This window comes from Bos grunniens, chromosome 19, assembly GCF_055505025.1.
Source record: "Bos grunniens cultivar Pamir isolate PY7600 chromosome 19, Bosgru_T2T1.0, whole genome shotgun sequence".
Lineage (NCBI taxonomy): Eukaryota > Metazoa > Chordata > Mammalia > Artiodactyla > Bovidae > Bos > Bos grunniens.
This window is the reverse complement of record NC_141183.1, coordinates 40,625,294-40,646,823: the sequence shown is the minus strand read 5'-3', so window position 1 is coordinate 40,646,823 and position 21,530 is coordinate 40,625,294. Positions and strand designations below refer to the sequence as shown.

At 50.9% G+C, this 21,530-nt stretch overlaps 2 protein-coding genes across 7 annotated transcripts in view; one reads left to right on the top strand and one right to left on the bottom strand.

The window, feature by feature from the left end:
* The first annotated feature begins 912 nt into the window (after window positions 1-912).
* Window positions 913-12,773, top strand: SERPINF1 (serpin family F member 1). Its single transcript, XM_086355589.1, has 8 exons — window positions 913-1,004; window positions 4,979-5,064; window positions 6,426-6,624; window positions 7,243-7,398; window positions 7,814-8,017; window positions 9,549-9,691; window positions 11,497-11,707; window positions 12,389-12,773. The coding sequence occupies exons 2-8, from the start codon at window positions 4,987-4,989 to the stop codon at window positions 12,646-12,648; spliced, it is 1,251 nt and encodes a 416-aa protein (XP_086211715.1). The 5' UTR covers window positions 913-1,004; window positions 4,979-4,986; the 3' UTR covers window positions 12,649-12,773.
* A 719-nt stretch (window positions 12,774-13,492) lies between these two features.
* The window catches only part of SMYD4 (SET and MYND domain containing 4), a 39,455-nt gene continuing 31,417 nt past the window's right edge, over window positions 13,493-21,530 (bottom strand). For 2 of the 6 annotated variants that reach the window (XM_086355584.1, XM_086355587.1), the window contains 6 exons: window positions 19,951-20,133; window positions 19,250-19,413; window positions 17,890-18,022; window positions 16,937-17,053; window positions 16,609-16,732; window positions 13,493-15,339 (listed from right to left, as the gene is read on the bottom strand). In XM_086355584.1, the coding sequence (XP_086211710.1) occupies window positions 15,186-15,339; window positions 16,609-16,732; window positions 16,937-17,053; window positions 17,890-18,022; window positions 19,250-19,413; window positions 19,951-20,133 (875 nt within the window). In that variant the 3' untranslated portion in view covers window positions 13,493-15,185. Of the gene's footprint in view, window positions 15,340-16,608; window positions 16,809-16,936; window positions 17,054-17,889; window positions 18,023-19,249; window positions 19,414-19,950; window positions 20,134-21,530 lie in introns of all 6 variants that reach the window. The other 4 variants (XM_086355581.1, XM_086355586.1, XR_015146929.1 and 1 more) reach the window with 3 other exon arrangements.

Here is a 21,530-nt window from a genome sequence, read left to right as displayed (position 1 = left end):
GTGGGTAGCCGTTCCCTTCTCCAGGGGATCTTCCCAACCCAGGGATTGAACCTGGGTCTCCTGAATTGGCAGGCGGATCTTTTACTGTTTGAGCCACCAGTGAGGGTCCCCTAAATTTTCTCTTCTGAATATCCCAGAGTGCTTTCCCTTCCTTCTCTGACCCCGCCTTCTCTGAACAACCACTGGGCTTGTGTCAGGGCTCACACGTGCCTGGAAAAGGTTTTGGTACGTTCTCTATAATCATTTCTCATGTCAGTATTTTAGTCTCACAATCACACTGCAAGTTTCTTAATGCCCTGAGGTGAGCACAGCCTCGGAGCACTGTTCCCAGGTGAAATCTACGGTGCCCAGGTGGGTGCCAGGTACTCACACTCGGCCTTCTCTCAGGACTAATGTTTACAGTACATTTCATTTCTTCTGCTCAGATATTTTCCCCACTGCCTTGTCTGATCTTCAGAAATCAGAGCATTTCAGTGCTGAAAAAGCACACAGACATCCCAGTCCCATTCAGTCATTTTTCAGTCAAGGGTAGGGAGGAGCCATGAATGATGTCTTGCCCCAAATCTCAGTACCAGAACCAAGGACCAGCAAAAACCCGAGTCCCAGTTCTCGACCAGTGTTTCCTCTATTTTGGCTTCCTCCTGAGCCTCCTCCTGCCAGACTCTTCCTCAGCCCTGCTCCCACCCAGGCTGACGAGGCTGCCCTCCGGGGATGGGGGGCACTGTCAGGGCTCCAAAGAAAGGTTTGGTGCTGCAGTCTGATGCGTGAACTGGGGGTGTGTGGCAGAAGGCCAGCAGTGGGTTAAAGTTAACACCAAACAATGATGCAATCACAGATGCAATCACAGACTCCAAATTGAGTGCAGATCGCTTTAAGAAAGGAGTAGCTGTAATCTGAAGCCTGCTGGACGCTGGCTTGGGAGGCAGCAGAAAAGGCTCTGGTGCTCACAGGAGCCCCTCAGTGTGCAGACCCAGGCTGGGCGCAGAGCGGCGGTGCACCCACAGGTAAAGCAGCTCCCTGTCTAGTCCGCTAGTGTATCAGGGGAAGTTGGGAGGCTCCCCTGGGCTGGGGTGACCAGGGTGAGGCAGGTATAACTCCAGGAAGCAGAAAAGAGGGGTGCCAGGGAGAAGAGGCAGGAAGACCATAGTTCCTCCAGCTTGGGGACCAGGGTGAATAGGTGAGGGACGGCAGAGGGAGTTGGAGGTCAGAAGGTCAGAACCCAATTACCCCTAAACCACTAGGAGAAGCTGGAGAAACTGCACCGCTGGAAGAAGCCGGGAAAACTCTTGAATGGAATGGGTTGGAAAGCAGTGGAGGAGGGCAGTGCAGGGGGAGAAGCGAGAACGTGGCTAGCTGCTGGGTCAGGTCTGAGCAGCAGTTTGGGGTGGGGTGCTCTGCAACCCTCGGGGAAAGAGGCTGTTGGGTGCTGTGCCTCCACTGGGGAGCCCAGTGGGCAACCTGGCCATGGCTTAGGCTAAGCTCCCTGTTGCCTTTTCAACATCACTGGCGCTGATTTTAAAGGTAACTTCTCAACACTGCCCAGCAGCTGGCCTGAGGGGAGCCCTCCTGGGGTGGGTGGTGTGCTGGGATGGAGGGCAGCGGGGTCCTTCTCTCCAGGGCCCACCATTTTTCTTTGGCCAAGTCAGCTGCCACTACAAGCTGGGAGATCAATGGGGTCTTGGCCTCTTGCAAACAATGACCACTATTGAGTTCAGCCTAGGGTATGGGATTTGGGGGCTTAGCTGCCAGAGCTGGAGAGGTTGGCCGCCCACACCCTCGGTGCTCCCTGGGGCCAGCCACATCGAGGGGCGGGTCTGGGCCAGAGAAGAACTTCAGGCTTCCCAGAAACCCCATCATTGTCTGGCCCATTCCAGTTCACCAGTTCAACCCCCAGGCTGGGGGTGGGAGGGGAAGCGGGCCAGGGAATTCTGTTCCCAAGACTGATCCTTCTGGGGTGCGGGGAGCCGAAACCCCTGGGTGCTCTGCCTCCACGCGTTCAGGTTCCAAGACTTCAGAAAAAAAGCTGCCTGGGGACTTGGTGGGGTCACCATGGTGGGGTGGGGCCGGGCAGTGCCCTTCCCTGCACTGCCCGTGAGGTCCACCGCCATGTGGCTTAAAGGCCGCGTGGTTCTGGGAGGAGGAGGAGTGATGGTGTTTGTCTCACCACTGGGTTTAATCTGAAACACATGTATTGGCTCAAATGTATCCTTCCAGCTGGTAGGCAGGATCCCAGAATCGCAGTTCCTTGTGTCTCTTGATTGGGGCAATGTGGCCGAGAGGCAGGCCTGAGCTTGGCCCAGCTGGGAGGAGTCACCTCCTCCCCGCCCCCGCAGCTTGGACACTGCCCTTTGGACGGGATGGTACCACTGTGCGTGTGCCCCTGGCCAGGTGACAGCTGCCTGGCCCAGCCACAGAACCGTTGTCCCCTTGGAAGACACCGAGTGTGCTCAGAGGGGCCCTCCTGTGCCGAAGACCCTTACTCTCAACCCTCTCCCTGCCCTTGCAGGGGGCTTTCAAGAATCTCTCCACTTCCCTCATCCCCAGGGCTTGAGGTGGAGGGTTCAAAGAGGCACCGCTAATACTATGTGTCCTGGCGACTGGCTCTGGCAGCTGTGGACCTGTGTGCCTTTCCCTGCCAGGGTCCCTGACCACCGCATCTTCAGTCCTCAGCTCACCCACGTGGTAACAATGATCAGATGACCCAAGGTTTGAGCTCAAACTCTGTAGAGACTCCTGTAGAGAAGATCCACCTTCAAGAGCATCTGGACCTGGTTTCCTTAAACACCAGGCCAGGGTGGTGTCTCTCAGCTCCTCCCTCTTCACTCGGTTCCCTACCCTGGCCCAGGGACTAGAGCTAATGGCTTTTCCTTGAGCCCTGCCGCCCCTGCATCTCACTGAATTTCCAGTCTCTGCTAAACCAGTTTGCTGGGGCTCAGGCAGGGAAGGCCCCTGCCAGCTCTGGGTGGGGCTGGCCGGGTGGAGAGAGCAGCTGTGAGCCTGGACGCTGTTACGGGCTCTATCTTGCCCTGCAGAAAGTTCTTCCCATTGCCTCAGTGGACAATTTCTCCCTGAGTGGCAGGGGCTGCCAGGCAGAAGAGCAGGTGGCTGAAAACAGAGGGGTCACTGGAACTCACTGGGTGACACATGCTCAGGGTTTAGAGAGAAAGCCAGGCTGGTGCCCACTGGCCATCCAGCCGTAAGCAGAACAAACTCAGAGGCCATCTTTTCTTTTGCTGCCTTTCACATTGTCCAGAAGATTGTGTGTTAGTCGCTCAGTCGTGTCTGACTCTTTCTGACCCCATGGACTGTAGCCCGCCAGGCTCTTCTGTCCATAGGATTCTCCAGGCAAGAATACTGGAGTGGGTTGTCATGCTCTCCTCCAGGGGATGTTCCCAATGCAGGGATCGAACCTGTATCTTTTTAGTCTCCTGCATTGGCAAGGGGGTTCTTTACCGGTAGTGCCCCCGGGGAAGCCCCGAGTATGTGTTTATGGGTATACAAAAGGAAGAAAGAGCTTGAGACCCTTGGCCGGTGTGTGTGTTGCAGGGAAGATGAGAGGTACAGAAGACAGATTACAAGTTCTTGACTCAGCAATGTGAATGGAGGGAGAGCCAGAGGTCCTGACTGCTGGGACCTTATCCCTCTTTCTAACCAGAAGGCCCTCAGAAGACCTTATTTATGAACTTCCCACTGCCTTCATCCCCTCTCACCTCCACATCCTGACCCAAGGTTGAGCAATATAGAGGCAATGAATGTAGGAGGGCAAGAGATGGGGGAGCCCTGCACTCAGAGTTCCCTTTGCCCTTGTAGTCCAGGGGTTGGATCAGAGTCAGGTCCTAAGAGGCTACTGCTGGGGAGGTATAGGGATTTGGGTGGCCTTACTAAGACATGGTATTATTTAACTTGAAGGAAAGAATTCTGAGGAGTGTCAGAGTGGGTCCCAAGCTGGTAGGAGGAAGAGGACTTGGCTCCCCAAGGGGAAAGGGGGGCCCTGGGGTTCCAGGAGTAGGGAGACACAATTTGGCTCAGGGGTCATTGGAGAACTCACCTGTCTTTGGCCCCGCTGAGTGCTATGAATGCATTGCCGAATTTAATTCTCATCACAATAGGTAAGAACTGATTTCCATTTTACAAGAGAAGACACTGGGATTTAGAGAGGTATTAAGACACAGAACTGGGGACTTCCCTGGTAGTCCAGTGACTAAGACTGCGTTCCCAATGCAGGGGGTCTAGTTTCAATCCCTGGTTGGGGAACTGGACCCCACATGCCACAACTAAGAGTTCACACGCATCTAAAGAAAAAAAAAAAGATTCCCATGTGCTGCAATTGAGACCCGGCCCAGCCATAAACAAACAAAAAAGACACAGGATTGATGGGAATTCCCTGGCAGTCCAGTGGCTAGGACTCAGCATTTTCTCTGCCTGGATCTGGGTTTGATCCCTGGTAAGGGAACTAAGATCTCACAAGTCCCTGATGAAACCACAGGTTCCAGGGCAGGGCAATTCGAGGAGAGAGTTTGAGAGCTTCTTGCGGGGGACCTGGGGCTGGACTGGATGCCCCCATTCTCTGTGTTCTGTGACTCTACATTTGAGATTCTGCCCCCATGCTGTTACTAGACATAGATCCAAATCCTACATAATGAGCTGGTCAGGTGCCCGCAGGGAACAGCCTCGGTGTGCATTTGGGCTGGATCACACTCCCACACAGGACCACTGCTGGGCCTTCACCACCCTGGAGGTTTAGGAGAGTCTCCTGGCACAGACATGGATGAAAGCATAAGCTTGCCACAGGACTGTGGGCTGTGAGGCAGGGGGAGGGCTGGGGAAGTGCTGAGAGGGAGGGGTTAGCAAGCTGAGGGTCCACTTCCAGCCCTGGGGGAGGCTGGGTGGAAGGTGCCTGGCCCTGCTCCCTCCCCAGGACGGCCGGTGGTGCAGGTGGTGAGGGAAGCAGCCTGCCTCCTCTTTTGCTCTCTTGCAGGCCCCGAGATGCAGGCCCTCGTACTACTCCTCTGGACTGGAGCCCTGCTTGGGTTTGGCCGCTGCCAGAACGCCGGCCAGGAGGCGGTCAGTAGGAGTTGGGTGTGGTGGGGGCCTGGGGCGGGGGGACGTTAGCAATCCCAACCCCGCCTCGCCAGGCAGCACGGGGAGAATGGACAGCACCCAGGCTGCAGGCCAGGCTCTGATCTTTCCGTCCAGACAGGGCCTTGGTTTTTCCAAGAGCAAAACAGAAAGTGTCTCGCCCTGCCTTTCAGAGGACAGAGTGGCGGTGGGGCGGGGAAGATCCAATAAGGTGAAAGGCGAAAGCCCTCTAACAAGCCCTTCAGTGAAGATTTTCTCATTACCCTTCATTACTTATGGGTCTCAGTGAGGAGCTGGTGGTCTTGGATGTTTGCTCTGATCCTAACTAGGGGGCAGCAGAGACGTAAGAGCGTGGAAAGCCCTCTTTCCTGTCCAGAGAGAGCACCGTCGGGTTGCAAAGGCGGATGCCAAGAAGCCTAGGCTATGCGACAATTGGGGGGTAGGGAGGTGGTGGTGACTGTCCCAAGGGCAGCCAGGGCAGGTGGGGCATACTGGCAGGAGCTCTGGACTTTATTGTGAGTTCCAAGTTTGAATTCTGATTCCACCTCTCACCAGATTTTTTATTTTAGATAAGTCACTGTAACTTGAATCTGTTTTCTTATCTATAAGACAGGATGAAAAATACCCATCCTTACAGGGCCAACGTGGACAGTCACTTATTTATCTACTGAACACCTACTCTGTAGGTGCTGGGGATGGGTGGAAATATAAAAGACTCAGTTCTGGCCTTCAAGGAACTGTTTTAAGACATTAATCTTTGAGGATATCACTTAGATCAACTAGTATGAAATGAAGTAACTCAAATGAAAAGAACCACCACAGAGCCTGGTGGATGGTATACACATGGTAAGTGGTTAATACATAAGTGGTAGTTGACTCTCAAAAATGGCCAGAGAACTAAAGGTGCCTTCATACTGGGGCCACCAGGGCAAGTCTGTGAGGGAGGAGGTGATGTCTGATCAGGGCCGAGAACGACAAGGAGAGTTTGATAGGAGGGTCCACGTGGAGACCTGGGAGCAGTGGGCAAGGCTGAGCAGACAGGAGACTCTGGCCTGAGAACAGAATTTCTTGGGAAGGGGGACTTCCATTTTTTTTTTTTTTCCATGAGTCACAGGCCTGAAGCTCCCAGATCACTGGTGTTTAAAGCTGGCCAGCTAACCTCTCTTGCGGGTTGCCTCTTCCCAGTGGAGCACCCCCACAGGAGTAGGGGGCACAGACTCATTCCAACAGATGGCTATACCTCCTCAGGCAGGACAGCCTTCAGGGACCAGAAGGACAGTCCCACGCCAAGCCATGAGACCAGTCACCCCCTGCTCAACTGCACTGGTCCTTGTACTCAAATGCAGGGCTCTCCGACCCCTGAGAGCACGGGGGCACCAGTGGAGGAAGAGGATCCCTTCTTCAAGGTCCCTGTGAACAAGCTGGCGGCAGCCGTCTCCAACTTCGGCTACGACCTGTACCGCGTGAGATCCGGTGAGAGCCCCACCGCCAATGTGCTGCTGTCTCCGCTCAGCGTGGCCACGGCGCTCTCTGCCCTGTCGCTGGGTGAGTTCCCCGCTGCAGAAAGCCCAGGATCCCAGAGCTGCCCTCTGACCTCTGTACATACCTGACTCTAGGCCCTGGACACACTTCACTTAGGGAGGGTGATGAGGGCCGAGAGGCTGGCCCAGGGGTCCTAGCACGTAGGAGTGGGGGCTCAGGTGGGGGAGTGGGGAGTACTGCTGACACAGTGTGTGGCCTTGGGACCTCTTATTGACATTCCTTAAAGGAGCTCCTCCTACGTGCCTGCCTCATCGGCTTAGCTAGATACTGGGGATGTAACTACACACACGCAGACACGGTCTCTGTTCTCACTCGGGCCACACAGCTGAGTTCATGGGGAAAAGTAGGAAATAGGAAGCTGTAGAACAGTCTGGTAAGTGCTGTGATGGGAGAAGCACAGGGACTTTGAACCTGACTCCCATCCTTTTATTTTTCCAGGCCTGATGCCTTTGGCCTACCTTCAGGAAAACCTATTTTTCTTCCACTGCCTTCAAATTCCTTCCTGCCTAGACAGTCTCCAGGGTTAGATAGACAGGCTCAGGGTTCAGGGTCCCCGAGAGCTAGGCTGACATGGGCCTGGCAAGCAGTTACAGAGGCTCACACGCCTGTTCCACTTGGCAGGTGCGGAACAGCGGACAGAATCCAACATTCACCGGGCTCTGTACTACGACCTGATCAGTAACCCAGACATCCACGGCACCTACAAGGACCTCCTTGCCTCCGTCACCGCCCCCCAGAAGAACCTTAAGAGTGCTTCCCGGATTATCTTTGAGAGGAGTGAGTTGCCCTGCTGGTCCGAGCTGCCTGAGGCGCATGGGGCTCTCTGCTGCAATGCATCTGGGGGTTTCTTTCTAAACACCAGAGCACGTCTGCCCAGGGCCAGGCCTGGCACTGGGGGGTGGGCAGGAAGGGGCTGCATGAGTACAAAGAGGATCAGAAAGAGGATATGGGCTGAAGGAGACAGTGGGAGGGTTGGGGGAGGGCAGTCATGTGAAGAGAAAACAGCAATGACTGAAATCTGTCGTTCCCCATCCAGTGCCCGGGGAAGCTGGCATGGAGTCTGGGAGAGCCCCGGAAGGATGCCAGGCAGGGAGTCAGGGCTTGCCAAGGATCAGGGAGAGCCACAGACTGTCAGGGAGGATGCTGGGTGAGGTCTCAAGAGTGCACTAACCTCTGCCCCATCTCTTTGCAGAGCTGCGGATAAAAGCCAGCTTCATCCCACCCCTGGAGAAGTCATATGGGACCAGGCCCAGAATCCTGACCGGCAACTCTCGAGTAGACCTTCAGGAGATTAACAACTGGGTGCAGGCCCAGATGAAAGGGAAAGTCGCTAGGTCCACGAGGGAGATGCCCAGTGAGATCAGCATTTTCCTCCTGGGCGTGGCTTACTTCAAGGGTGAGGGCTTCTCCACTTGGCTTTCGGGTGAGGGTGGACAGTGGGTGTCAAGAGGGGGCCAGGAAGGAGGGGACGTCAAAGGCAGAGGAGGACCCTGGAAAGTTCCTTGCCTGAGGGCTCCCTGCTTGTCACCAAACCCAAGGCAAACAATGGATAAGTACTTACAAAGTGTAAGGGGTGGTGGAGAAAGACCAGCAGAGATAAGGGGGCACTCCTGCTCCTGTGCCTTTTTCGGGGCTGGTAGAGGGTCCATGCCTGGCTCTGGCTGCAGAGATCTGCATGAACTTCATAGCCTTTTGGAGGCTGTTTTCTTGTCTGTCACTGGGAGATGGCAAACTGATTTCAGAGGCACTCTGTGTGTGTGGTCTCCTATCTTCTCATGGACCCAGCATCATGCCTGGGACACACAGCAAGTACTCGATAAACCAGGTGTGTGTGTGTGTGCTAGGTCGATTCAGTTGTGTCTGACTTTCCAACTCTATGGACTGTAGCCCACCAGGCTCCTTTGTCCATGTCTAGGCAAGAATATTGGAGTGGGTTGCCATGCCCTCCTCCAGGGGATCTTCCCGACCCAGGGATTGAACCCACATCTCTTACATCTTCTGCTCTGGCAGGCGGCTTTACCATCAGCATCACCTGGGAAGCCCTTGATAAATTACGTTAGTTTTCTAATAACATTCTTCTAGGCCATGGTGAGGTACCCAACTATTCCATGGGCCCAGTGTGAGGCCAGCCCTATTCATGAGCCTTGGGTGGGGTTTTGGGCAACCTCCCCTTAAAATGCTTCACAACTGTCTATCAGGCAGTGTTTAGAGGGGACCCCCTAAACCCCAGAGAAAAATCCTTCATGAAGCACTGAGCTCCAGGAAATGAAGAAGCTGTTACAGATCAGCATGTTAAAGACCACGTTAAACGATCGGCTCACTGTGTGAGCATGGGCGAGTCACTTCACCTCTCTGGACGTTCATGCTTTTCATCTGAGATGGTCGATGACATGACGTCGAGGTCCCTTCCAGCTCTGGTCTCCCTGCAGTCTGTCTCCTGGACACATCACTGTAGAAGTGTGTACCAGTTCACCTCTCTCCTAGCTATCACAGAACTTGAATAAACCTGACAATATTTCTGAGTTTACATATGGAAGGTAGTCAGGACCCTCAAAATATCATGGTCCAGACTGCCCATCCTAAGACAGAGCTATTCCCTGACGTGTTCGGGCCTCTGATGACTCAGGTTCCTGCTGTTGTTTAATTGCTAAGTGGACTCTTTCACAGTCCCACGGACTGTAGCTCCTCTGTCCATGGGATTTCCCAGGCAAGCATACTGGAGTGGGTGGCCACGCCGTCCTTCAGGTGATCTTCCCAACCCAAGAGTCGCACCTGCGTCTCCTGCATTGACAGGAGATGCAGGTCAATTCTCAGTTCTTTACCACTGAGCCATCAGGGAATCCCAAGATTCCCGTAGCCGGGCAATTTCCAGAAGTATGCCTTTCTGGTCTCCTGGGTCTCAGGGCACTCCATCTGTTTCATTCCAGGGCAGTGGGTGACAAAGTTTGACTCCAGAAAAACTTCCCTGGAGGATTTCTACTTGGATGAGGAGAGGACCGTGAAAGTCCCCATGATGTCAGACCCTAAGGCCGTTTTACGGTACGGCTTGGATTCTGATCTCAACTGCAAGGTCTGTATGGGCAGTGTGAGTGGTGGTGTGGGTTCAGGCAGGATGGTGCAATGGGAATAGAATGGCCTTTGAGATCTGACAGCAGTCTGAATTATTTATTGACTTATTTACGGCTGAGCTGGGTCTTCACTGCTGCGCAGCATGGACTTTCTCTAGTTGTGGGATGGGCTTCTCACTGTGGCTTATCTTGTTATGGAGCTGTTTGAATTTTACCTGCCACGTGCCCTTCAGTAAATTAAGAGCTTTTCTGAGGTCTTACTGGAGTGGGTTGCTGTGCCCTCCTCCAGGGCATCCTCCCAACCCAGGGATTGAATCCAGGTCTCCTGCATTTCAGGTGGATTCTTTACCAGCTGAGCCACAAGGAAAGCCCAAGAATACTGGAGGGGGTAGCCTATCCCTTCTCTTGTGGACCTTCCCGACCCAGGAATCAAACCGGGGTCTCCTACATTGCAGGCAGATTTTTTACCAACTGAGCTACCAGGGAAGCCCCACTAGCTGAGCCCTTTGTTTCTAAAACTGAAGGGCCATAGCTACTGAAACTTATCCTCGGACTCAAGGTTTGTTGCAAGGGTTGGTAAAGTGAAATTGAGTCCTCAAGACTGGGCACTCAAATTCTGGTTATTTATTTTTTTCTTCCCTTCTTCTCTTTTTTGGGGGAGAACTTGTATTTATAAAAATCCAAACTTTCAAACGGAGAAGGCAATGGCAACCCACTCCAGTACTCTTGCCTGGAAAATCCCATGGGCAGAGGAGCCTGGTAGGCTGCCATCTATGGGGTCGCTAAGAGTCAGACATGACTGAGCAACTTCACTTTCACTTTTCACTTCATGCGTTGGAGAAGGAAATGGCAACCCACTCCAGTGTTCTTGCCTGGAGAATCCCAGGGATGGGGGAGCCTGGTGGGCTGCCGTCTATGGGGTCGCACAGAGTTGGACATGACTGAAGCGACTTAGCAGCAGCAGCAGCAGCAAACTTTCAAAATCTGTCACAAACTCCAAGTTGCTGGCATTCTAAGTCTCTCCTAGGTGACTCAAGAAAATTCTAAGTCAGTAGTTTTTTTCTTTGGGAATCTGAAAAAATGCCTGAAGCACTGGAGAGAAATGCCACCTATGCATCTCTGCAGGTGATTCCAGGGGCTCCTGGGACCCCCGATGCCATCTGCCCTTAGGTTAAAGGCCTCTGCTCAGAGGGCCACTGTACTGCCACTTCTGCACTGCTCTTCCCAGTGCTCATTTCTAGTCCGTTCTCTGTATATAACAGATGATCAGTAACTATTGGCAGGCAAACCTTGGGAGAGAACCAAGGCCTGGGAATTCAATTCTGGCTTTTTAGAAAACCACAGAAGAAAATTCTTTAAGCAGATAACTTCAGTTGGTATTAGACTAAGAAAAGACAGTGGCTAATGCTTGAAGAAACATCAGCAGATAGCTTTTGTTTATTTAGCTGCATCAGGTCTTAGTTGCCTCGTGCAGGACCCTTCACTGCAGTGCAAGGACTCTCTAGTTGTGGCCCATGGGCGTAGTTGCTCTGCAGCATATGGGATCTCACTTCTCAGCCCAGGGATTGAACCGCTGTCCCCTGCAATGCCAGAATTCTTTAACCACTCTACCACCCGGGAAGTCCCATCAGTAGACATCTTGCTGCTGGAAAGCAACAGCTTAGAGGGACAACTGTTACACAGATGAGGGGCGGGGAAGCAAGGCAAGGCCTGGTCCCAGGAGAGAAGGCAGCTTGGGGTGTTTGTCCATCGCTAAGCTCCTGGGCTCCAAACGACTAACCCATGTGCTTCCTCCCTGTTGTTTCAGATCGCCCAGCTGCCCTTGACCGGGAGCACAAGTATCATCTTCTTCCTGCCTCAGAAAGTGACCCAGAACTTGACCTTGATAGAAGAGAGCCTCACCTCTGAGTTCATTCATGACATAGACCGAGAACTGAAGACTGTTCAGGCGGTCCTGACCATTCCCAAGCTGAAGCTGAGTTATGAAGGCGAACTCACGAAGTCCGTGCAGGAGCTGAGTACGGCTGCAACACCTCTTTGCTCTTGGGGAGTGTGGGGTTGAATCTTTGAGCCTTCCTTCCACCTTGCTACAGTGAAAGTGAGAGTCGCTCAGCTGTGTCCAATTCTGCGACCCCATGGACTCTACAGTCCATGGAATTCTCCAGGCCAGAATACTGGAGTGGGTAGCCTTTCCCTTCTCCAGGGGATCTTCTCAACCCAGGGACTGAACCCAGGTCTCCTACATTGCAGGCGGATTCTTTACCAGCTGAGCCACAAGGGAAGCCCTCCACCTTGCTAAGCAGAATGCAAAGCCTCCAGGGACTAGTACTGGGGCCCGGGATGATCCCTTCATTCTAATAGTGCTGGAGAGGAAGACTGAACTGCCTTCCTTATCAGACTCATTCCTAAGCCCTAAGACCATACATCCTGTAACAGGAACTCTGAACACTGCCTCTCAAGACAGGTCCCTTGACCTCGTTTCTAATCTTAACCTTGTTTCTAATCTTAACCTCACTGGCTGTGTGCTCTTAGGCAAGTCACTTAACCCTTAACCAGCCCAGAACTCTACATATGTCATAGACAGTCAAAAGCAATGTTTCACCCCCACTTAGCTTGCCTTCTTGAGAATCAGGATTGTATTCTTCCTTGCAGCGTTCACAAGGCAAGGTTTTAATGGAAATCTTTCTCAATTTCTGCAGAGCTGCAATCCCTGTTTGATGCACCAGACTTTAGCAAGATCACAGGCAAACCTATCAAACTTACTCAAGTGGAACATCGCGTCGGATTTGAGTGGAATGAGGATGGGGCGAGTACTAACTCCAGCCCAGGGGTCCAGCCTGCCCGCCTCACCTTCCCTCTGGACTATCACCTTAACCAACCTTTCATCTTTGTACTGAGGGACACAGACACAGGGGCCCTTCTCTTCATAGGCAAAATTCTGGACCCCAGGGGCACTTAGTACTCCAACTAAATGTTCAAATACCCCAGAAGAAAAAAACACTAGAGGGATGGCAGATTATATATTATACGAAGGCTGCCCCTACATTTCAATGTATACTTTGCAATAAAAGTGCTTTATCCTTACCTTTTGTTACCCTGCTCCTCCTCCTATTTTGAGCTATGTTAAATTTAATGTGAAGACAAACAGCCCTTTAGGAATTTTTTGGTCCCATCTTTATAGGCTGGGTCTATCTAAACTGCAGAAAGTCACCATATGAGATATGAACTTTAGTTATCTGCACTATATGATGCTGGGACTGAGTCTCTGCTCTGTGGGGGTTCACACTTCAGGACACCAGTCCCCCTGGGAAGAGATTTCCTGTCTCTACAATCAGTGGAGCCAGCTCTTAAATACACAGGACTTTGCACACTAAGTCGCTTCAGTCGTGCCCAACTCTTTGCGACCCTATGGACTGTTGCCCGCCAGGCTCCTCTGTCCATGGGATTCTCCAGACAAGAATACTGGAATGGGTTGCCGCGCCTTCCTCCAGGGGGTCCTTCCCGACCCGGGGACTGAAGCCACATCTCTCTGTCTCCTGCAGTGGCAGGTGGGCTCTTCACCACTGGCACCACCTGGGAAGCACAGGACTTCAGGGTTTCATTTTGTGGCCACACTACACAGCATGCGGGATCTTAGTTACCCTGGGTCTCCTGCTTTGCAAGTGTGGAGTCTTAGCCACTGGACCCCCAGGGAAGTCTTGGACTTTAGGTCTTGAATCAAGCACAGATAACCCCCTTGTCAAGCTAATGTCACCTGACAACACAGGCTAACATGCAGACAGATCAGGGAGGAAGCCTGTAACTTCAGGAAATAATTCTTTATTTTATAGAGCATTTAAAGAAAGCTTTTAGTTCACATAAGAATGAGGTCTGTGATGTAAAATTCTACCCATATTCTTTTTAAGGAAGTGGGCCTCTTTTACAAAGTACAGCGGAACCTTTTTTTCAGGAACTTGAAACGTGCCAAGTGTTTCAAGAACAGAACAACTACAGAAGCGGCCACAGGACTAAATTTTTCTTCTTGAAAGTCAGCTCTACCCAAACATCTCACTGGCCATGGCCTCTGCCACAGTGAATTAGCAGAAAGGAAGATAAACGAGATTCTGCCTGCCCTTCATTCAAAGGTTTGAGTGGAAACCATGTTCTGAACACTCAGCTTCTTGAAAAGCTATTGCCAGGCAGCGTCAAGGCCATTCAATTCCTGATTATAAATGCCAGGGCACTGGCATTATAAACTACCAGGCACTTCTTGGGCATGGTTGGGGTGGGCAAGCTCTCAAGGCAGTGTGAATTCTTTTCCACTAACTAACTCATCTGAACCACTTGGTCCCCAGTGGTGACAGAGAACCCAGGGTTCAGATCCAGAGACTCTGGCCTCCTCACAGGGTTTAGACTGGGGTCCCCAACCTCCAGAATCTAATGCCTGATGATCTGAGGTGGAGCTGATGTAATAATAATAGAAATAAAGGGCACAACAGACATAATGTGCTTGAATCATCCCCAAACCATCCCCACCCTGCTCCTGGTCTGTGGATAAACTGTCTCCCATGAAACCAGTCCCTGATGCCAAAAATGTTGAGAGCAGTGCTATATAGCCAGGCAGACAACAGTTCTTCCTATCTTGTCTCTTAGGTTTGAAACCACAAGCAGCCACGCCCACACCCTCAGCATCTTCTGAAGCTGTTTTTCCCCCTTTTCAGTACTTACATAGTCTGTATTTCATTTGCCTGCTTGGGGAGATAGGAAAAAAAAGCGATCTCTTTTCAGGTTTGCTAATAAACATAACTCAGAAAGGAGGTGTTATAAAGCCTTCGCTACAAGCTTGATCTTATTAGTGTTTGGTCAGTGAGTCAGCCAAGAATATACAGTGAAATCCAGAGAACAAGGACTGGAAAACTAGTAGAAAACACATTGAGAGATGCCATCCTAGCCCAACAGTAAAATGGCCCCATATTTATTTCTCTATTCATGATTTATATGCTACCGGTTTAAACAAAGGATTTGAGGAAGCTAGATAACGTAAATGAAACTGTCTCGCTAGAGGTAAGGAGCCTCACTGACTTCTGGCTTTATAACTATTTTTCAATTACAACACAACTATTAAGAGTTTAAGTTCCCACTGGACTGGTACACAACATTTCATTACTGCTAGAAACCATAGGAATGTTCCAGTGAAGCCGACATCATCATTTAGAGAGGTGGCGTCTAGCCAAAACCCTAGGCTAACATCCAGATGCCTGCAGACCAGCTAAAATCCTTTTAAAGGGCTTAGGCTCTCCAGATACCAGTTTGAAGTCTTTTCTGGGAAATGGGAGTTTGTGCTGGAGAGTAGTTAACTACTTCAAAAAACATCCATCAAAATAGGTGAGCCTGTCTCTAACTGCGATGCTCTCCAAGTCCTTCCCCATCTCGTACACCAGGCTGGTGACTGTCAGGCAGGTCCTGTATTTTAGGTGACAGCTCAGCAGCAACAGACCCTCTTTAACTCATCCCACCCTACTCCTTAGGTCCCACAGGGATGGGCAGCAAGTCCAATAAACAGGACTTCATCTTTTGTAGCTCCCGGATCTCGTCATTCCAAGGGCCATAATGTACCAACAGGACCTTCTCTGCCTTCTGTATTGTCTTCAGAGCTTCGGGTACTGCACACCTGAACCAAAAGCAGGTAAAGAGGAGTGAACCCATGTATTCAATCAAGCAAAGATTAGTGGAGGGCCTACTCACATCCTGCGAAGAATGCAGAGTACATAACTTTTGTTTTCAAGAACCTTATAGTCTAGAAGGGCAGATAAGACTCACAGAACACACTGAAAGGCAGAGTTTGAAATGAAAGTTACAAAAAAAGTACAAAGATTCCAGGATACGGAGAGACGGGCAGGTCTCAAAGCACTCATCCGATATTTCTGTTGTTGTTCAGTTGCTAAGTCAAGTCCGAGTCTTTGTGACCACATGGTCCTATATTTACTTGAGGTTTACTCAGGAGTCTTTGTCTCAAGAGATACCAAGTCCGTCTGTGACCTGATTCTGCAGCTCTTTGCCCTCTCTCTGACCGAATGGGCTGCCTCTATGTCTTGGGTATCAGGCCCACCCACCACACAGTCCCAGGACCTAGTTTCAAACATTTCACCACACCAATGGCAGCTTCATCAAGGCTGGACGTATTCCATCCAGAAATACTGACAGCAGGGCCTCCTAATGGTCCCCGTTACAAAAGTGGATGAGGCCGTCAACTCACCAACCCTACTGTTCTTTCAACTTGTAAAGCTGGGTTTCTCAACCTTGACGATATTGACATCTGGGGGCCAGATAATTCTTAGCTGGGGGGTCGAGGTGCTGCCGGCCCATGCACTGATGGGTGTTTAACAGTATCTCTGGCCTCCACCCCGAGTCCTAACAATTAAAAACGTCTTCAGACATTGCCAGACGTCCCCTGGGGAGCAAGAAGACGTGTGCTTGATTACAACTGCTTTAAAAATAGGACCAGGAAGAAGGAAGAGGGCCTGGAGTGAGGGTGCTGAGAATGAGCACCCGAGGGAGGGAGGGGACCGAGAAGAATGGCTAAGAGCTGCTACGACGGTGGGCATGGGGTGCGGGGAGCCTGAGGCAACCTCTCCCTGGGAAACTCCCTTCAGAGCTAAGAGCTTCCCCGCATCTCCCAGGAGGAAATTCTAAAGCAACAAATGTGTCAGCAGGACAGAAGGAAGGGATCGTTCCTAAAGGGGAAATAAAGACGTTTCACTTTATTTTCATTCCAGGGGCCGCGTGACCTAGTTTCCTAGAGAAACTGTTCGGCCCTCATCAGAGCCTCATCTCTTTTCTACAGAGCAGTGGGGTGCTGTGAGAGCAAAAAGGAACACGCAAAAGAGCCTAGTATAAAATCAGTATGTGGCCTGGCGAAGTGCTACGAAACAAGACTTACCCATTGAAGAAGACCTGGGCCAGTTTGAAGAGCTCATGGCCCATCTCCACACTGGATGGCCCATGGTGGACCTCCACCACCTGAAGACTCTTCTGCAGGTGGGTCGCTGACTTCTCCCAGTCCCCTGCAAATAGAGGAAGATCTGGATCCAGGTGAGAACCACAGTCAGCTGTGGATGAACTTGTTCTGGGAAAGGAAAGCTGAATGGAAGGGAGAGCAGCCTCAGATGGAAGACTGAGAGACACCCAACCAGACAAGGCCAAGGTCACGACCGCACACACAAGGCAGGTTCATTCCTCGGAGCGGAAGATACAGACACAGGCCATACCTAAGGCAGCATAGGCCTGGGCCAAGGCATCCTCGATTTCTCCCACCACGCTGTGTTCCGCAGACAGGAAGCTCTCGACATCACTCTGACACCCCAGCAACAGCTGAATGGCTACCTCTATCAATTCAAAGGAAAGTGGACTCATTACAGACACAAATCCAGTCTTAGAAATGAGATTCCAGCCCTTAAATCCTCTATGGGTGGGCCTGAATGTGGAAATCCCACTTTGTCTCCCTGGGTTGTGATCAACCCGCAATGTTGGGTCCAATAAAGCTGTTCTCTTATGTTTTCTCTTTCAACAGCACAAGGTGCTGGGTGAGGCCTCCCCACATGTGCTCTGGGTTTCCAACTTCAGTTTGAAGTGGGATGGCTACATTCCATGTATGGTCATTACTTCTCTTGACTCAGAAATCTAAGCAAAAAGGTCAACTTTCATAAAAAGTAGGGTAAATAAATTCCCATGACATCAAGCCCCAAGGCAGAGCTTTCCAGGATAATGAGGGGTTTTGTAACTCCCTTTCTGGAAAAAGCAGGATACTTAAACCCACTGGGCACATGCTCCACTGCTCTGTAGATGAGAGACAGGCTCTGGTGAGTGCAGAACAGTTTCTCTGGGAAATTAGATCACGAGGCTCCAGAACTTAAATAAGTGACATTGAGCTTCTGGATATGCACAAAGATTACGGATGTCAGAGATAACCCGTTAGTCTTTAACTAACTCTCTGATGCCTAAGAGAACAACAGCTTAAATCAGTTGGCCCTTTTTCAAGGACATCATGCAAATTGAACTGGTAAGGGTTTGGTCTCACTGGCCTACATAGCCATCTTGTGGCTGGCAGGGGGATAATTAAATTCAACGCTTCAATCTTCACTGAGTATCCTTGAGATCAAGGTGAACTTGGACTGAATAAAAGAGAAGGGGCTGGAGGACCGAAGCAGGGAGCCAGTCTCACCTAGTCTGCCGTTTCTGAGATGCTTCTGGGCCGCCCCCACCTGCCGCTGAAGGTCCTGTAGCCGGGAGACCAGGAGGTCTCTGCTGACTGATTCCATACAATCTGGGCCGCTGCAGCTCAGAACATCATCTCCCTGCAGAAGTCAGTATTCTCTTTATTGACCAGAGTCAGCTAGCGTCACTGCACGTGCTTACCCTATAGCATCACTCCAGAACTTCTGACCCTGTGGGGCAAGGAGACTCCTGCCGTAGCATACAATGACCAAGGGGGACTGAATCTGGATTCGGTTTGATGGCAGCAACTTTAGCAGAAGCAGGAGCCGAGCCTTGTGGGAGATTTAGCTTCTGCAACCAAATTAAAACTGGTACAGACCACAGTCTCTTTCCATATTAGCGTTGTGTTGTGTGTTAGTCGCTCAGTTGTGTCTGGCTCTTTGCGACACCATGAACTGTATCCCACCTGGCTTCTACAGTTCCTCTTACTTCTCTCTGGGGCTAGGACTTTGGATGACAGACATATTTCCAGGGGTTATGAAAAAGCCACAAGGAAACCAACAGGAAAAGGTGCTGGGTGAGGCCTCCCCACATTTGACGCTGGGCTTGTTGTGACTTCAGCTTTACAATAAAACCAGTTCCATGTTCTACCTACAGGTCCCCTAAGACATTAGCTGTTTTTCAGATGCCAGAATCCGTGGCTCCATTTGGCAAGAGCACCCTGATTTCTCCCGAGGGTCCTCTTTCACCCTTCCTCAGTCAGTACCTGGGAGCTGAGCGGGGAGCAGGCAGCTCTGATATGGCCCATCCCTCTGGCCCAAATGGCTGGAGGGAATCTCTGTGCCTCTGATTTCCCTCCAGCCACAGGTATTAGGTTGATGAAACGCAGTATGATTTTTGCCTACATCTCTGTTAGAGTCTGTATGTTTTTATCCTTCTGGACTGGGAGGGTCTAAGGCTGGAGCTAAAGGCAGCCATCCAGCCACGGCAAGGAGGAAGTCTCTCTGAGACGGGGTTAAATAACAGAGAAAATGGAGCTGAGGGGCAGAAAGAAAAACTGGGTCTTGGTGACGCTCCCTGAGCCCCTGGGCCACAGTGTATTTGAAGCGCCCTTGACCTGGGACTTCCTCGCGATTCACTGGAGCAACCCTGACTTAGTTTAGGTGGGATTCTCTGCTCTTTGCAGGAGAAAGAGCGTGAATCCCAACCCTTCCCTGTGGTTCCTGTAGGGGGTGATCAAGGTGTGGGGAAGAGAGAGTATGGCTTTCAGCACCTCCAAGTCCCAAAGGCATCCTCCTAAAGATTTCAGGCCTTTCAGCTGGATAACTGATGTCCCAGAAAAGCCACGAGAAGAGAGAAAGATTCACCTGCAGGAGCGCTCTGCAACGGTGACAACGGAAGGCTCCCCGACCAGGCCCCGCCGAGGGTCTCTGCTTCTCACGTTCACAAGGTGGACAGTCGCAGTCAAAGAAATACTGAGACCTCAGCTTCTGGCGCCTCTCAGCAACGCCCATCCTGCTCTCATGCGGTCCTGCAGAAAGACCACGCTTGGCCAATATTGAAACCCAGAGAGCACCAAACACTGCTTAAAAGATTGCAGGGGACTTCCCTGACGATCCAGTGGTTAAGACTCTGAGCTTCCACTGCAAGGGACAGCGGGCTGCCTCCCTGGTCAGGGAACTAAGATCCTGCACATCACAGTCAAAAAAAAAAAAAAGACTTCAGCTTAGTGGAGGGTCTGGTAATCACACATCATGTGAGAAGTACCTTTTACTCAAACACGGGTGTAACTATAGAAACAGGCTTCACAGTCATGGGGACAGGAAGGAAAAGAAGCCAAGAAGTTGTTCCCAGTCCATTTTCAGAATAGGATGCTTATAGGGATCAAGCCGTGAGACACACCGTAGTGTAGACACAACAGGGCCTAGTGAGGAGCTCTGTGCCACCTCCACCAGGAAACAACCCTCCCTGGGCAGATGAAGGCACCTGCTTTGGGGCCTGCCCATGCGAGTTCACCCCGTCCTTTTCTGCTGGAGAAGGTGGGCAGCGGGGAGGATGGACGGCTCACCATAGCAGTGCAAGATCTCTTGCCCACTTCGAATCAGCTGTGATGCCCGAATGGTGGCGATGGTGCCGATGAAGGACACGCTGGTGTTGGGGCTGCAGGAATGGTTCAGGAGGCTGACGACAGGGAAAAGGGCCGTGGCAAGGCGCACCCGCCGGGTGTCAGTAATGAGGCTCTCTTTAGATCCTGAAAGTGCAAGAGGAGACAGGGGAAAAATGTGTCAGGACATTCGTCCTGGCCTCGCCCTCCATTCCAGCCCGATGAGCTGGGCGATCAGGCCTGAAGCCCGGCTGAGTCAGAGTTCCACAAGCCGGATCTGATACAAATCAGACGGAGCGTGACTCAGAGCTAACTCTGGTCCCCAGGAAGCAAAGCAAATGAGCACATGAAAAGTCCACCAGAATCCAGGAACCTAACCACTGTGTCTCAATTCCCCCCAAATAATCCAAAGATTAGAATTTGTAGAAAATAATAAAAAAGGAATTATCAGTAGGGAGCCTTCTAGACAAGACAGTTGCATAATGTTCATGACGACATGGAAACCAGAGCACCTGCTGAGGTTACTTCCTAAAGACTTTTATAGTCCAAGTGCTTTTGTTTAACTGGTCTTTGGGGGGTTAATAGAACAGGTAACCTAATGGCTATCTTAAACAGGCCTATCATCTATTTTTTAAAAAAACTATAGTTATTTCTTATGCTCACCTCTTTATTCTGCTCTTTGTCCCAATTTGATGGGATATCAGTCAGTAGTAGTTCTCACTGAAAAAAATCTCTGAATCACTTTTTTTTTGGCTACACCTTGCCGCATGTGGAACTTCCCTGAGCAGGGATCAAGCTTGTGCCCCCTGCACTGGAAGTGTGGGGTCTTAACCACTGGACCACCAGGGAAGTCCTGGGCTATGTCTATTCCAGTTCCATATCCCAAGCAACCTCTTCTTTGAAACACAATCAGCAATTTAACCACATGACTGAAAATTAGGAAGGAAGTGGTGGAAAAGAGTCGTGAGGCTATTTCTGCACCAAGGCTCAACCACTTATATTCATATGTGAGTTCTTCTATTCTCCTGCAGGCCCACTTGCTCTTATTTTAGCCGTAACTCTAATTGGCATAGCTATTCAGCTTCTCAGCCCACAACAGTCCAGAAACAGAGAACTAATAAGATGCAGGATTTCTGACAACGGCCAAGGAGACGGTGACAGACTGGGGAGGAAGCAGAACTTATACAAGGATAATAGACTTGGGGCAAACAAAAATACTAGCACCACCGAGTTTTACTACAACTGTACATCTGACTTAACCAGAGGCTCTCAGACTCACACCATGCTTGCACGGATTTTTGTGACAGCCATACGTATCAGGAGAATGCACAGTACACACAACCTTGAGTGTACGAAAGGTTTCAACTGCGTTCCGAAGCCTTGGTGTAAGCATGAGCAGATCGTATTTCCAACAAAGCTGGTTGAAATAGGAAAGATACTGGTACTTGAAAGGGAAATTTCAGTTTTCTGGAAAACTGATAAGCCATCACTTAATTGTGATATCACCATATAAGCCAGGAGTCTCAATCTACCAACCACCAAAT

Coding starts and splice junctions, on each gene's coding strand:
- SERPINF1 (XM_086355589.1), top strand. CDS start 4,987: ATGCAGGCCCTCGTACTACTCCTCTGGACTGGAGCCCTGCTTGGGTTT. Junction 7,399..7,813: donor CCGGATTATCTTTGAGAGGA/GTGAGTTGCCCT, acceptor ATCTCTTTGCAG/AGCTGCGGATAAAAGCCAGC. Junction 9,692..11,496: donor ATTCTGATCTCAACTGCAAG/GTCTGTATGGGC, acceptor CTGTTGTTTCAG/ATCGCCCAGCTGCCCTTGAC.